This window comes from Plecotus auritus (genome assembly GCF_963455305.1).
Source record: "Plecotus auritus genome assembly, chromosome: 9".
Taxonomy (NCBI): Eukaryota; Metazoa; Chordata; class Mammalia; order Chiroptera; family Vespertilionidae; genus Plecotus; species Plecotus auritus.
Window position 1 is genome coordinate 154,095,811 of NC_137783.1, and position 14,736 is coordinate 154,110,546.

A 14,736-nucleotide genomic window follows, 5' to 3' on the forward strand; every position below is an offset into this window, starting at 1 on the left:
CACACCCTATACTACACACACACACACGCACGCACACACACACACACCCTATACTACACACACACACACACACACACGCATGCACACACACACACACCCTATACTACACACACACACACACACACGCACGCACGCACACACACACCCTATACTACACACACGCACACACACACACACACACCCTATACTACACACACACACACACACGCACGCACACACACACACCCTATACTACACACACACACACACACACGCGCGCACGCACACACACACACCCTATACTACACACACACACACACACACGCACGCACACACACACACACCCTATACTACACACACGCGCACGCACACACACACACCCTATACTACACACACACACGCACGCACACACACACACCCTATACTACACACACACACACACACGCACGCACACACACACACACCCTATACTACACACACACACACGCACGCACACACACACACACCCTATACTACACACACGCACACACACACACACACACCCTATACTACACACACACACACACGCACGCACACACACACACACCCTATACTACACACACACACACACACACGCGCGCACGCACACACACACACACCCTATACTACACACACACACACACACACGCACGCACACACACACACACCCTATACTACACACACGCGCACGCACACACACACACACCCTATACTACACACACACGCACGCACACACACACACACCCTATACTACACACACACACACGCACGCACACACACACACACCCTATACTACACACACACACACACACACACGCACACACACACACACCCTATACTACACACACACACACGCACGCACACACACACACACCCTATACTACACACACACACACACACACACGCACGCACACACACACACACACCCTATACTACACACACACACACACACACACACGCACACACACACACACCCTATACTACACACACACACACACACGCACGCACACACACACACACACCCTATACTACACACACACACACGCGCGCGCGCGCACCCTGCAGACACAGCTCTCCCCCCAGCACCCACCTGGGCCACTCCATCACTCAGACAGGAAACAATCAGGCCTTTAGGGCCCGGCCTCGCCGACTCCCGCTTGGCTGCCCAGCCTGACCCCTGGAGGAGAAATGGCTCCTTCGGAGCACAAACTCCACCACGAATGAGTATTCAGAACAGGAATCCGGACGCCCTCCAGTTAGGGTTTTGGCATCCAGGTTCCCATGGCAACAGTCCCAGGGCTCCAGGGCGGGTTTCAATATTCCCACGTGTGCCGCTGAGGTGGGGGGCTGGGGGTGCTGGCTGCAGTGCGCACGTGCATGTGTGTGTGTGTGTGCATGCGTGCGTGCGTGTGTGTGTGTGTGTAGTATGGGGTGTGTGTGTGTGTGTGTGTAGTATGGGGTGTGTGTGTGTGTGTGTGTGTGTAGTATGGGGTGTGTGCGCACGCGTGTGTGTGTGTGTGTGTAGTGTGGGATGTGTGTGCGTGTATGTGTGTAGTCTGGGGTGTGTGTGTGTGGCTGTGATCCTGTGTGCACCATGGTGTGTGTGTCTGTGTGTGTCTGTGGGGGCTCTGGCGGTCTGTCTCCCTCTCTCTGGCTCCGGGAGCCACTTGGTCCTGCGTAAAGGCACACGGGTCCCTGCTGGACCAGGACGCCCCGCAGGCCAGGCCCGAGGCTGTCAGCCCTGTGAGCCCAGGCGCCCAGCTCCGTGTTCGTGGCTGGACTGGCTGAGCGAGAGCAGGAGCTGCCAGCTCCGAGGCCCGTCGGTGCCAAGGCAGATTGTTAACAGTAGACGCACGCAAAGGTTCACTTCCTGTCGCAGGCGCACACACACACACACGCACGCACACACGCGCACACACGCACACATGCATGCACACGCATGCACACGCGCGCACACAAACACGCATGCACACACACAAACACACGCACACGCACACCCGTCCCCGCACCGGGAAGAGAGCCTGGCTCTCTGTTCTCGACGTCTGTGCGGCCGGAGCAGAAGCAGACGCCGCCTCCCACCCGCCCCCATGCAGGCGCCGGACGATGGTGAGCGCTGCTCTCAAAAAAAATCCCCTGAGCCCTGGCTGGTGTGGCCCAGTGGATAGAGTGTCGGCCCTCGGACTGAAGGGTCCCCAGTTCCGTTCCCGTCCGCAGCCCGAGCCAACAGACAGGGGGTGGCCAAGGCTTCAGGGGTCCCCGCCCCAGAGGGCGCCAGTCCCCCGGGTCAGAGGAGTCAGCCTGTCCCGCTGCCCTTTGTCACCACGTCACACCCCGCGCGCCCGGGTCCGATCCCCTCCTCTCCACCCCCGGCCCCAGGGGGGCCACGGACACGGCACGGAGAGGGAGCAGGCGGCCCGGTGACTTCTGGAACGGCCCCCATCTCTGGTGCTCAGACACGTGAGGCCGTGCGAGCGACCACATCCCCAAAGCTGAGAAGTGAGCCTGTCGCCGCCCGCACCCGGTCCATGAGCGTTCGCTGAACCGGCACCGCGTGGGGGACCGGAGCAGGAAGCGGGGATGAGTGTCATCGGGAGGGTCCGGGAGTCAGAGGCCCACGGCCGCGCCCCGGGAAAGTCCTCCTTCGTGGCTGAGAATGGAGACGCGGGGAAGGGGAGTGACCAAAGCCGCCTCTGCCGTGTGGCCGGGCGAGCCGAGCCCGCCGGACTGCGGTTTGCGCCGACCCTGGGCGGGCACGGCCACGGCGTGCTCTGGGGGCGCGTGGACAGTCTGTGAAGCGCTCGGCTCACGGGCCACAGCAGCTGCCGCTCCTGCTCCCTGCTCCCAGGCCTGAGTGACAGGGAGGCCGCTGGCCACTGACCACCCAGCGGACTCTGGAGCCACGCGGGGGTCAGAGGTGCCAACCCCCCCCCCTTCCCCACGCGATCGAAAGTCTGCGTAGAACTTTGGGCTCCCCCACAACTCAACTTCCGACAGCCTCCTGCTTACTGCTGACACGCACCGCCCGTGAGCACGTGCGTTGCAGGCTGTGTGTATCCCCTGCTGGGCTCTCACCACAGAGCCAGCTGCAGACTAGACGCTGGCGCCGAGGAAATCGTGAGGAAGAGGAGATAGACGTGTGGGCTTTGCTTTTTGAAATCCACGCGTGAGTGGACCCACGCAGTGCCAACCCCTGTTGCTCAAGGGTCACCTGCATCTTCCTCCCACCCGAGGCATAAACCGTCCGTCCTCGGCGCCCGCGGGGCCATGCCCGCCCCCTCCCCGTCTCTCCGGGGCGCCTCGGCAGAGCTGCCCCCACTCCCAACCGGCAGCTCCCTTCCCTGGCTCTGCACTGAGCCCTGTGGTCCAGGAGACGAGATGTGGACGGCAGTTGCCATGGAAACAGGCTCCTGTGGTGCTGGCCCGAGGCTCGCTCGGGTTCCGGCCCGAACTAGGCCTTCTTTGCGGCTGCCAGGCGGTCAGATGGCACGCCCCAGGCTCAGAGGGCCCTGCGCCGCCCAATTCAAACCCGACGGGTGCGTGCATTTACCGAGGACTCTGTGCTGCGAGCTGGCCTCCAGAACGTCATGCCCACCCCCTCCTTCTAGACGAGAGGCCGCGTGCTGTGAGGGCTCTGGGGCGGGCTTCTTCCAACGTGGTCCTCGCACCGTCCTCACAACAGGATGACTAACGTGTATGTCACGTCTCACTTTCAGCGGGAAGCGGGTGGGAGTAACCCTGAGGGATGACAGAGCCGAGACCAGCTCTCGCTATGACCCTGGGTAAGTCCCTGCCCGTTTCGGGGCCTCAGGGTACGTGGGTGAGTGGACCAGTGGGGGTCTGACTGCGGGGGGCGGGGGCCTCCCCTCTGGCGGCCTCTGACGTTAGGCTGCCGGCCAGACTGTGCTCGACCACCCCCACGGCTCCGCCGACGCCTCTCCCCAGCGGGCGGTCGGCGGTCCCTTTAGGGTCCCAGGCTAACGGGCGCTGAATCGCAAATAAGCAGGTTGTTCCTTCCCTAGCTCTTCGGTCCTCGAGCCCGCGGGGCCTTGGGGGTGCCGCTCAGCCTTGGACCCCTAACCCCGTTCACAGGGGCGCCGGCTCGGGCGTGGCGGGCGGGCTGGCTGGTGATGCGGACCTCAGGGTCTTCCTTGTCTCTGGGAATCTATTCTCGTAGCTGGAGTCACGCTGGCTTGAGGTCTGGGATAGTGATGGAAGGTTTCGAGGTTTAAATAAACGTATGTTAAAAATGGAGATTTGGGCCAAAACTGGTTTGGCTCAGTGGATAGAGCGTCAGCCTGCGGACTGAAAGGTCCCAGGTTTGATTCCGGTCAAGGGCATGTAACTTGGTTGCGGGCACATTCCCAGTAGGAGGTGTGCAAGAGGCAGCTGATCGATGTTTCTCTCTCATCGATGTTTCTGACTATCTATCCCTCTTCCTTCCTCTCTGTAAAAAATCAATAAAATATATTTTTTAAAAAAATGGAGATTTGGTAAAAAAAAATATTCGCTAAATAATAGGATCCACGCGAAGGCAAATCAGATCACATTCTTTTACACATCAAGGATTTCCCGTTTCCCCTGCGTCAGTGCCAAGCCCCGACGTGACCTGTGCTCCCTGACTCCTGCCAACCTCTCCGTCCCCGCCCCTCGCTCTGTAATCTCCTCCAGGGGCCAGCCTCACCCCTGCCCCAGGGCCTTTGCACCTGCTGTCCCCGCGGCCCTGAATGGCCGGTTCCTCCCAGCTAATCTCACCCACCTGATCTCACACGCCTCAGGGGCCTCTCTGTGTCCCACCCCAGGCACGCCCCGTCCCCCTTGCTTGGCCGTGTTTTCCTGGTTGCCCACGTTCCTCGGAAATGCTACGACTTCCCTGATGTGCTTGCCTGTTGCCCATCGGGATATACGCTCATTGACGTCCGGGGCCTGGTCCCGTGTCCTCAGTGCCCGAAACCAGTGCCCAACACAACACAGGAGCTCGGCAAGCGAAGGCGAAAAGTCTAAAGAGGGAGGGAGCAGGGCCCTGGCCGCAGAGAGGAGTCCGGCCGAGTTCCAGAATCTGAGGGGGGCGAGATGCCGGCTGCCCGTCCGAGGCTCATCCCGCAGGGAGCACACGCCCGCGCCCCGTCTGCCACCGCCGTCGAGGCACTGAGCCGACTGGCTCCCTCCCACTGAGCCGCCAGGAAAGCCAGCAACTGGACGGTGGGAGGAGCGATGGAGTTACAGCACGCGGTCCTAGCTGCCTCCGGCCGCACTCACCTGGGCGACAGCCGGCGGGGAAGGCTGGAGAGGCCTCACGTTCCCCAGGAGCCTGTCCCCACGTTACACGCTAATTTAAAGGAGAGCAGAGTAACCGTGCCGAGCTGCCAGGCCCTCGGCCAAGCGATCCCAGCGGGACGACCAGCGACGGGAGCGCTTGTTAAAAACAACTGCACAGCCGAAAACCGGTGTGGCTCAGTGGATAGAGCGTCGGCCTGCGGAATGAAGGGTCCCGGGTTCGATTCCGGTCAAGGGCATGTACCTTGGTTGTGGGCACATCCCCAGTGGGAGGTGTGCAGGAGGCAGCTGATGGATGTTTCTCTCTCATCGATGTTTCTAACTCTCTATCCCTCTGCCTTCCTCTCTGTAAAAAATCAATAAAATATATTAAAAAAAAAAAAAAACAACTGCACAGCGGGGCCAGCACTCCTCCCACAGGGACCCCCTCGCGGGTGTCTCCCCTCAAACCCTTGTCGTGTCAGGACTGGGCAGAGAGCCTCGGACTGGGCCCAGCACCCTGTCTCCCCGGACAAGCGTTTGTAGAGATCGCAGGAGGGCGGATGTGGGGGCCGCCGGCCTGGGGGTGAAAAGCACGCTTCAGCATCAGGATGGCTGAGTTCGCTGATCTGCACCCCGGAACCCCTTCCTTCTACAAGTGGCCCCCGGCCTTCGCCTCCCACACGGGATCTGGGTTTCTCTCTGAATAAGTGCTTCCTGAGTAGCTCTTCTTTGGGATCGCAAGTAAATGCCCGTGGCCTCTCACTCTGGCCATTTATTTGTTTATTTATAGTTTTATTGATGTCAGAGAGGAAGAGAGAGAGAGAGAGAGAGAGACATCCAGGATGAGAGAGAATCACTGATCGGACGCCTCCTGCACACCCCACACTGGGGATCAAGCCCACAACCCGGACATGTGCCCAGACCGGGAATCAAACCATGACCTCCTGGTTCCTAGGTCGATGCTCAGCCCCTGAGCCACGCCGGCCGGACTGGCCTTTTCTTTTTAAGTACGTTTCCCAGCGGGTCCCACGTGCCTCTACATATGATGCACGGGGGACACAGCGGCCCGTGGCTGAGCATCGACCTAGGAACCAGGAGGTCGTGGTTTGATTCCCGGTCAGGGCACATGTCCGGGTTGTGGGCTCGATCCCCAGTGTGGGGCGTGCAGGAGGCAGCCGATCAGTGATTCTCTCTCAGCATGGATGTGTCTCTCTCTCTCTTCCTCTCTGAAATCAATAAAACTCTAAATAAACAAATAAATGGCCAGAGTGAGAGGCCACGGGCATTTACTTGCGATCCCAAAGAAGAGCTGCTCGGGAAGCACTAATTCAGAGAGAAACCCAGGTCCCGTGTGGGAGGCGAAGGCCGGGGCCACTTGTAGACGTTCCTGCCAGGAGGCACGGCTTCAGTCTGATCGCGAGGCGTCAGCGGACACGCCCGGATGAGGGACGTTTTGCCGAGTCACCGGCCTGTTCCCTTCGGAAGGAGCGACGCGGACGGGAGAGAAAGGCAGTCTGAGCGGCGGCCCAGAGCACAGGAACGTGAAGAGACACGGGACGGCACGCGGCACACCCGACGGGATTTTCTTTTGCCCTCGAGGGCGTTGTCGGAACAATGGGCAAAATCCGGGAAAGGCCCGTGGGTGGTCTGATAGATTCCATCCGTGCGAATCGCCTGCTTTTGCTCAGGGTGCTGTGCTATGTGAGGTCGTTTTAAGACACGTTGGCGTAGTTAGGAGAAAGGAACCTACTAGAACCTACTCGCTAACGGTTCAGAAAAATAGAGACAATGACGCCGTGATGGTGGTAAGATGCTCACAGCTGGGCAACTGAGTGAAACACACACGGGACTTACAGTTTCTCAGTGCGTGAGAAACGGTGCTGAAATAAAAAGTTAAAGAGCCCTGGCCGGTGTTGCTCAGTGGGTAGAGCGCCGGCCTGCAGGCTGAAGGGTCCCGAGTTGGATTCCGGCCAAGGGCACATGCCTGGGTTGTGGGTTCGACCCCCAGGAGGGGGTGTGCAAGAGGCAGCCGGTCAGTGATTCTCTCTCACTATTGATGTTTCTATCTCTTCCTCCCTCTCCCTTCCTCTCTGAAATCAATAAAATATATATATATTTTTTCAAGTTAAAGAAAAGAAGGCAGAGGATGGGAGGGCTGGGGAAGCTGCTGAGAGGGAGGCCACGTGGGGCCGAGCCTCCCCTGCATCTCCCATCGATGGGGAGCGGAGGACCGCCTGGCTGGCCCCGGCCCCGTCACACCCTCTGGCAGACCCGCCTGTCACCTGCTGGTGACCTTGGGCACGCCCCTCCCTGCACCTCAGTGTCCTCCTCTGAGGAACAGGAGGCTTACACATCAGACCCGGGGGGTCTCCCCGCTCACACGTCCTCACGGAGTTTCTAGCGTTCTATCTGGAGAGAGCAGCCCACGTCGCCAAGGAGCGGGGTTCATTCAGGGGGGTGCTGACTTCACTTTAGTGAAGGAAGTGGGGGAGGCGACGCCTCGCCAGGCAGAGTGGGGTCCATCTGCCCCTCCTGGGCTTGCTTCCCTGCCTCGGGCCCCCCAGCCTGCTCCCAGGCACCCTGGCTAGAGGTGAGAAATTACATTATACCGAAGCGAACCCCACTTAGAAAGAGGCGGCTGGCGGGGCGGCTCGGTGGCCAGAAGCCTCTGGTCCCGCTTCGTCAGCAGCCGGCCGCCCGCGCTTCTGTAACGCGGACAGGGCGGCGCCAGGCCCTGGCCCAGGGCTCAGTAGGTGGCTCCCGAATTGGAAGTGGGGTGCTCAGATGGGAACCCCAAGACCCCTGGAGAAGCTCCGAGGTTCCTCCTCTCTCTCGGCCTGTGTCCCCACGGGCCCCTGGCCACCAGCGCTGCCCAGACTCGCGGGCGTCCGCCGGCACCGCCCAGCCCGGTCGGATCACGATGCAGTGGCTGCGTGGCCTGGACGCTTATAGGCTGGACCTGCTACTGTGCCCCCACCCTCCAGCACACGGCGGAGGCCCAGGGCCGCCTCCCTTGCAAGGGGAGGAGCTCAAAGGGATCCCTTCGCATGAGGGGACCCCAGGCCAGCACCTCACAGCTTCCTCCTCTCCCATGGGCCCTGCCCCGCTGCCCAGGCCGGATTCCTGGAGGCCTCCCGGGGCCGTCTGCGGGCAGAAGGCAGTCGGGTCTACGACGTGTGGGTGGGAGCGGGGCTCCCTCGCTTCTCCCTCTGCTGTCCCCAGGAGCTCCTGCCCCGGCCCCCGCCCAGCAGCAGTGGTGACCACGAGGCTCTCTAGCACCCCGAGGCGCCCTGTGCTTCCCCAGGGACCTCACAGCCCACGTCTCATGGAGCCCCATCCCAGCCTGGGCCCTGGAGTTGGCCATCCACCCGACTCACAGCTGGGGAAACTGAGGCCCACCGTGGACACGCGGTGAGAGCGCCGTGCTGCCAGTCAGGAGACCTGAGCTCAGGTCCTGCCGCGTACCAGCTGCAGGCCTTGGGCAGGTCTCTCGGCCTCGCCAACCCTCAGTCTCCTCATCTGTACAATGGGTTGTCATGTGGGCAAACGAGCTCAACGTGCAGAGCGTTCTGTAACCACCAGGCCTGCGCCCCAGGCGGGCCCTTGTCCTGCCGCGTGGCGCGCGTGAGCTGACGCTTGGAGCACTGCGGGCTCGGCATCCTCGGGCGCGTCCTCCAAGCTGCCTTTCCCGCGGCGAGCCGGATGCTTCCCTGCCGCGAACACGCCCAGCGAGGCTAAGCAACAGTTCCTGGCCCCAGAGCTGGGCCGGGGAACACACACCACCTGGCCCCCCAGAACTGGGCTGGGGAACCCATACGGCCTGGCCCCCCAGAACTGGGCTGGAACACCCACGCGGCCTGGCCCCCCAGAACTGGGCTGGGGAACCCTTGAGGCCTGGCCCCCCAGATCTGGGCTGGAACACCCACGCGGCCTGGCCCCCCAGAACTGGGCTGGGGAACCCTTGAGGCCTGGCCTCCCAGAACTGGGCTGGAACACCCACTCGGCCTGGCCCCTCAGAACTGGGCTGGGTAACCCATGCAGCCTGGCCCCCCAGATCTGGGCCAGGAACCCACGCGGCCTGGCCCCCCAGAACTGGGCTGGGGAACCCGTGAGGCCTGGCCCCCCAGAACTGGGCTGGGAAACCCATGAGGCCTGGCCCCCCAGAACTGGGCTGGGAAACCCATGAGGCCTGGCCCCCCAGAACTGGGCTGGGAAACCCAGGCAGCCTGGCCCCCCAGAACTGGGCTGGAACACCCACGCGGCCTGGCCCCCCAGAACTGGGCTGGAACACCCACGCGGCCTGGCCCCCCAGAACTGGGCTGGAACACCCACGCGGCCTGGCCCCCCAGAACTGGGCTGGGGAACCCATGCGGCCTGGCCCCCCAGAACTGGGCTGGGTAACCCATGCGGCCTGGCCCCCCAGAACTGGGCTGGGGAACCCACGTGGCCTGGCCCCCCAGAACTGGGCTGGGTAACCCATGCGGCCTGGCCCCCCAGAACTGGGCTGGGTAACCCATGCGGCCTGGCCCCCCAGAACTGGGCTGGAACACCCACGCGGCCTGGCCCCCCAGAGCTGGGCCGGGGAACCCGTGAGGCCTGGCCCCCCAGAACTGGGCTGGGGAACCCGTGAGGCCTGGCCCCCCAGAACTGGGCTGGGAAACCCATGCGGCCTGGCCCCCCAGAGCTGGGCTGGAACACCCACGCGGCCTGGCCCCCCAGAACTGGGCTGGGGAACCCATGCGGCCTGGCCCCCCAGAACTGGGCTGGAACACCCACGCGGCCTGGCCCCCCAGAACTGGGCTGGGAAACCCATGCGGCCTGGCCCCCCAGAACTGGGCTGGAACACCCATGCGGCCTGGCCCCCCAGAACTGGGCTGGGGAACCCACGTGGCCTAGTGCCGGGGTTTCCGTGTGGCGCCCACCGGCTGGGTGTTTCTCCCGGGGGCGATCAGCTCATGGATGTTAGCTGAAATGTAACTGGAACTTTTAAGAGAGTTTGACAATGTCGGCGCACAGTATTAGACATTTACGAGAACCTCATATTCAGGGGTCCTCAAACTTTTTAAACAGGGGGCCAGTTCCCTGTCCCTCAGACGGTTGGAGGGCCGGACTATAGTTTAAAAAAAAATACTATGGCCGAAACCGGTTTGGCTCAGTGGATAGAGCGTCGGCCTGCGGACTGAAGGGTCCCGGGTTCGATTCCGGTCAAGGGCATGTACCTTGGTTGCGGGCACATCCCCAGTGGGGAGTGTGCAGGAGGCAGCTGATCGATGTTTCTCTCTCATCGATGTTTCTAGCTCTCTATCCCTCTCCCTTCCTCTCTGTAAAATATCAATAAAATATATTTAAAAAAAAAAAAAAAAAAAACTATGAACAAATTCCTATGCGCACTGCGGGCCCGGGACGCGTCGGCTGCTAAGCAGGACAGGCAGCGGCCCCTGGCGGGCCGGATACATGTCCTCGGCGGGCCGTATTTGAGGACCCCTGCACGGGGTGTCTGTGTTAGCTCACTAGATCGAAAGCACCCTCGGGCGCCCTGGGGAAGGCTTGGTTTCTTAGTGGCGTTGGGAGCATTTGTAAGAAAATCCAATGTGTCCCATCTGCAGACGCAGCTGCGCATGTCCCAGGCCGTGCTGGTCCCTCTGAGCACAGCCAGGGTGGGGAGAAGCGGGTTACAGCTGTGAGTCCGAGACCCACAGTGTTCGTTCCCGTATTATTATTTACGAATTATTGTGTTATTTTCTGCGGGGACAGCTCTAAACCTCCTTCTGCCCCGTTACGTGCGTCACTTTCCGTTCCCCGGGAGCCCCGTTTTACCAAGGGACAGGTAAGACAACGGGGTAAGATCTGCTGGACCCACAGAGCCAGATACTACCGTTTCCGCCTGTAATTCACACGGCAGTGACGGACCAGGCTTTACATGGTTCTGAACCAAAGCCTTCCGTGCAGTCCCCGGGCCGCCGCGTCTCGGCTCCGACCTCCGCGTGCTCAACGCACAGGAATTTGTTCACAGTGTTTTTTTTAAACTATAGTCCGGCCCTCCCACGGTCTGAGGGACAGTGAACTGGCCCCCTGTTTAAGAAGTTTGAGGACCCCTGAATATGAGGTTCTCGTAAATGTTCTAATACTGTGCACCGACATTGTCCTCGGGGCTGCGGGGCGCACGCACAGACCTCGCGGGGCCCAGACCTGATTTACTGGCATCGTAACGGACACAGTACAGGGCCCTGGAGCATCGCTGCTGAAAATTGCCGGGCGGATAACTCAATAAGATTTGTCTGGTGAACTTCTAAGCTAAGGAAAATAAATTTATTTTATTTTTTTTTGCTAAGAAACCACAATGGCTTTTTAAAGAAACCACGGATCGCCCTGGCCACGCGCACCGGCAGCCCTGGGGGTCCTCAGCAACCACAGTCCAGAGGACCCGGGGCCCCGGCCTGGCTCTGTTACCGCGTCGTACGCAGAGGTCAGATCTGACCGAGCCCTCAGAGATTGTCTAACCAAAGCACCCCATTCTGCCGCAGGAACCCCGAGATCCAGAGAGGAGAAGGAGCCCACGGTGAACCAGAGGCCCGGACAGGGCAATACGTCCGGCCGCCCGACCCCGCCCTGTCCTCCCAGTCGTGGGCTTCTAGCTCCTTCCCTCTGCCTCCTCCCCCGGTGGCTGATCAGAAAACAGAGGCACACGAAAAGGAAACGGAGGCACGGCGCAGGAGGGGAGGTGGGCCCCGGCCTCCAGGGAGCACCAGCCGAGGACTGGCAAGGGGCTCTCTAGGCCCCAGGCTCCGCCCTGGTCACTCACTCAACAGCACAAACCCAGGCCTGCCGGAGGCCGGCCCGGAGCCCGGGCCATCTGGGCAGAGACACAGCCGTGCGAGGCCCGAGGGAGCCGAGAGCGGGGCCTGCGAAGGGGAGCAGGACCGAGGAGTCCTGCTGGGCACCCACGGCCACGGCCAGGTCTGCCAGGGCCCCGAGGGCCAGGCCCCGGCCTGCCTGCCGCCCCGGGCGTAGCCTGGTGAGCCCACCGGGCCGCACACGGCTCCCGCTCCCTTTCCTCGCTTTTCTCCGTTCGTTTCCGTCCTTTCCTTTCCCCCTGCAAGTCCTGACCTCCTCTCCCCGCCCCGGCTGCCCAGGCAGGCCTGGCTCCATCGCGGGGGCCCCAGCCTGCTGGGCCAGGCGGAGGGAGAGCCACCCAGGCAGCCGGTCACGTCTCCCCCACGTCGGCTCGCTCTGGCCGCACCAGGGGCTCCTCTGAGCCACCCTCCTCCTGGGGGCGAGGCCCACAGGTCTCTCTGCCCGGGAGGCCCTTCCTGCCCCCAGGTGTCCCCGCAGCGGGCAGACACCCCTGGGCCCACGGAGGAGTCAGTGAGCAGCGAGCCAACGGTTTCCTGCTTAAAGGGGCTCAGTCCCCCCACAACACAAAGTCGGGAAAAGCTAACAGTTTGGGGCCAGACGCCTCTGTCATTGCCCTCAGCCAGGGGTCCTCAAACTTCTTAAACAGGGGGCCAGTTCCCTGTCCCTCAGACCGTGGGAGGGCCGGACTATAGTTTAAAAAACAAACTATGAACAAATTCCTATGCACACTGCGGGCCCGGGACACATCGGCTGCTAAGCAGGACAGGCAGCGGCCCCCGGCGGGCCGGATCCATGTCCTCGGCGGGCCGCCTGTGGCCCGCGGGCCGTCGTTTGAGGACGCCTGCCCTCAGCTCCCCTGAAGCAGACGCCGGGGCGGGCGGCTTCGGGCTCCCGATTTCCCGTCCTTTCCACGGTTCGGTTCGTGGCGAGAACTTGGTTTCACCACCGCCGGCTCCTCTGCCGGCCTCACCTCTTACTCACGGCGCGCGATGTCCGTTTTCCATTCGCAACCGTGACATCGCTTCCTTTCAGCGCTAAGCGTAGGCCCCGGTGAGGCCAGCGAACACAAACGCGGGTCTAAAAACACGCATGAGCCCCGTCCCCGCGTGGAGGGTGAGACTGGGACGGAGTGGAGGGAACGTGGCTCCAGCGAGGCCCCTCGCTCACTGCCTGAGCCCTGCCCAGGCCGGGGTTCCTGCTGCCCGCCAGGCACCGGTCAAGGTCGGGTCCTCCGGCCCGAGCACCGAACCACGGACCTTCAGACCCAACCGAGAGCGGGGAGGACGCAGGCGGGGAGGAAGGGGGCCACTCTGACCGTCTGCCTCGGCTCAGGGCGGGAGGCGGCTGAGCCCCAGGTGCTCCCGGTCCTGCGGGAGGGCCAGGCTGACCCGCACCGCTGAAGGCACTCACGTGCCCGCTCCCCGAGCTGAACGGCTTTCCCGGACCCCCGGTGAGGTCAGGAGCTCGGGGAGGCGGAGGGGAGAGCTCCCCCACCCCGACAGCGCCCAGGCCTCCAGCTGCCTCGGATGCCCTCCCGCGGGGCCTTCCTGGGCCTCCCTCGCACCGAACTGGAAGCCCCTGGCGCCCCGCTGCAGGTGGACCCAGACGCCCTCGGCCCAGAATTCTGCGTTCACCCTCGAAAACCCCCAATAGCCTCCAGTGACCACAGCCCAGCGCCCAAACCCGATGCCCGGCCCGATCATGAGGGCCCTGGCACCGGGCGAGCTCGGGAGGAAAGGGAGGTGCCACCAAGAACTTTCCTGTTCACTTGTGTCCTAAACTGCCCCCCACAGCTGTGCCCGAGCCCCCAGCGACCGGCTGCCCTCCCCTCCCGGGCGCCTTCCCCTCCCCGCTGCCAGAACCTGCCCGGGGGGGCCCACCCTCGCCTGTGGTCGGTCCTCTCTGAAGGCAAATGGCTCCTTCCTGAGCGTCGGCAGGACTAGGGGTGGGGGTTGCTGAGCCTGCGGGGGGAGGCGTCTCCCCCCCAGAGCCTGGGAGCCCGCTGGCAAGAGCACCCCAGTTCCTGACCTCGGCCTCAGCGGCCTCTAGGCTCCGTCCAGGCACAGCCCAGCCCCTCCGGGGGGTCCCGTCCCCTCTCCAGGCCCCGAGACGGTGGGCACAACGGGGGCCTCCCTGGTGCCGGAGCACAGCCTTGGGGCGACCCGGCCCCAGAAAGGCGAGTGGAGGGCACCGTTGGGAAGGGGCCAAGAGGCCAGAGCCGCGTCGTCCAGGCGGGCGGCGGGCGGCGGGAGGGGGCTACCTGAGAGGCCTGCCGTCAGCAATCCAGCCACCGCGAGGAGGAGCCACGGGCCCGGGGCCATCTCTCCGGCAGCCCAGGGCCAGGAGGCGGCCGGCCGCGGGGTGCCCTCAGCCGCTCGGCCTGTGCTGCGCCGCCGCCGGTCCCTTCCTCTCCACGAGCAGGCGCCTCGCACGCAGGCGGCCCAGCCTGTGAGCCCCAGCCCTGCCTCTGCTTGTGGTTTGTTCTCCAGGAAGCCGGCCGGGGCTGCAGGGGCTGGGAGGGAGGCCCGCTGCCTCCGCGCTGAGCCCTCTGCGCCTGGGTGCACCCAGGAGTCACAGGGACACACACGCACGCGTGCGCACACGCACACACATGCACACATGTGCACG

The 14,736-nt window shown here is 62.9% G+C and overlaps 1 protein-coding gene across 1 annotated transcript in view; it reads right to left on the bottom strand.

Moving 5' to 3' along the window:
* Nucleotides 1-14,429, bottom strand: part of CD6 (CD6 molecule) — a gene marked incomplete at both ends in the record, with an annotated part of 30,523 nt that extends 16,094 nt beyond the window's left edge. Inside the window, one exon of the mRNA XM_080643249.1 lies at nucleotides 14,369-14,429. Within this exon, the coding sequence (XP_080499375.1) occupies nucleotides 14,369-14,429 (61 nt within the window). The remainder of the gene's footprint in view (nucleotides 1-14,368) is intronic.
* Nucleotides 14,430-14,736: the final 307 nt, after the last annotated feature.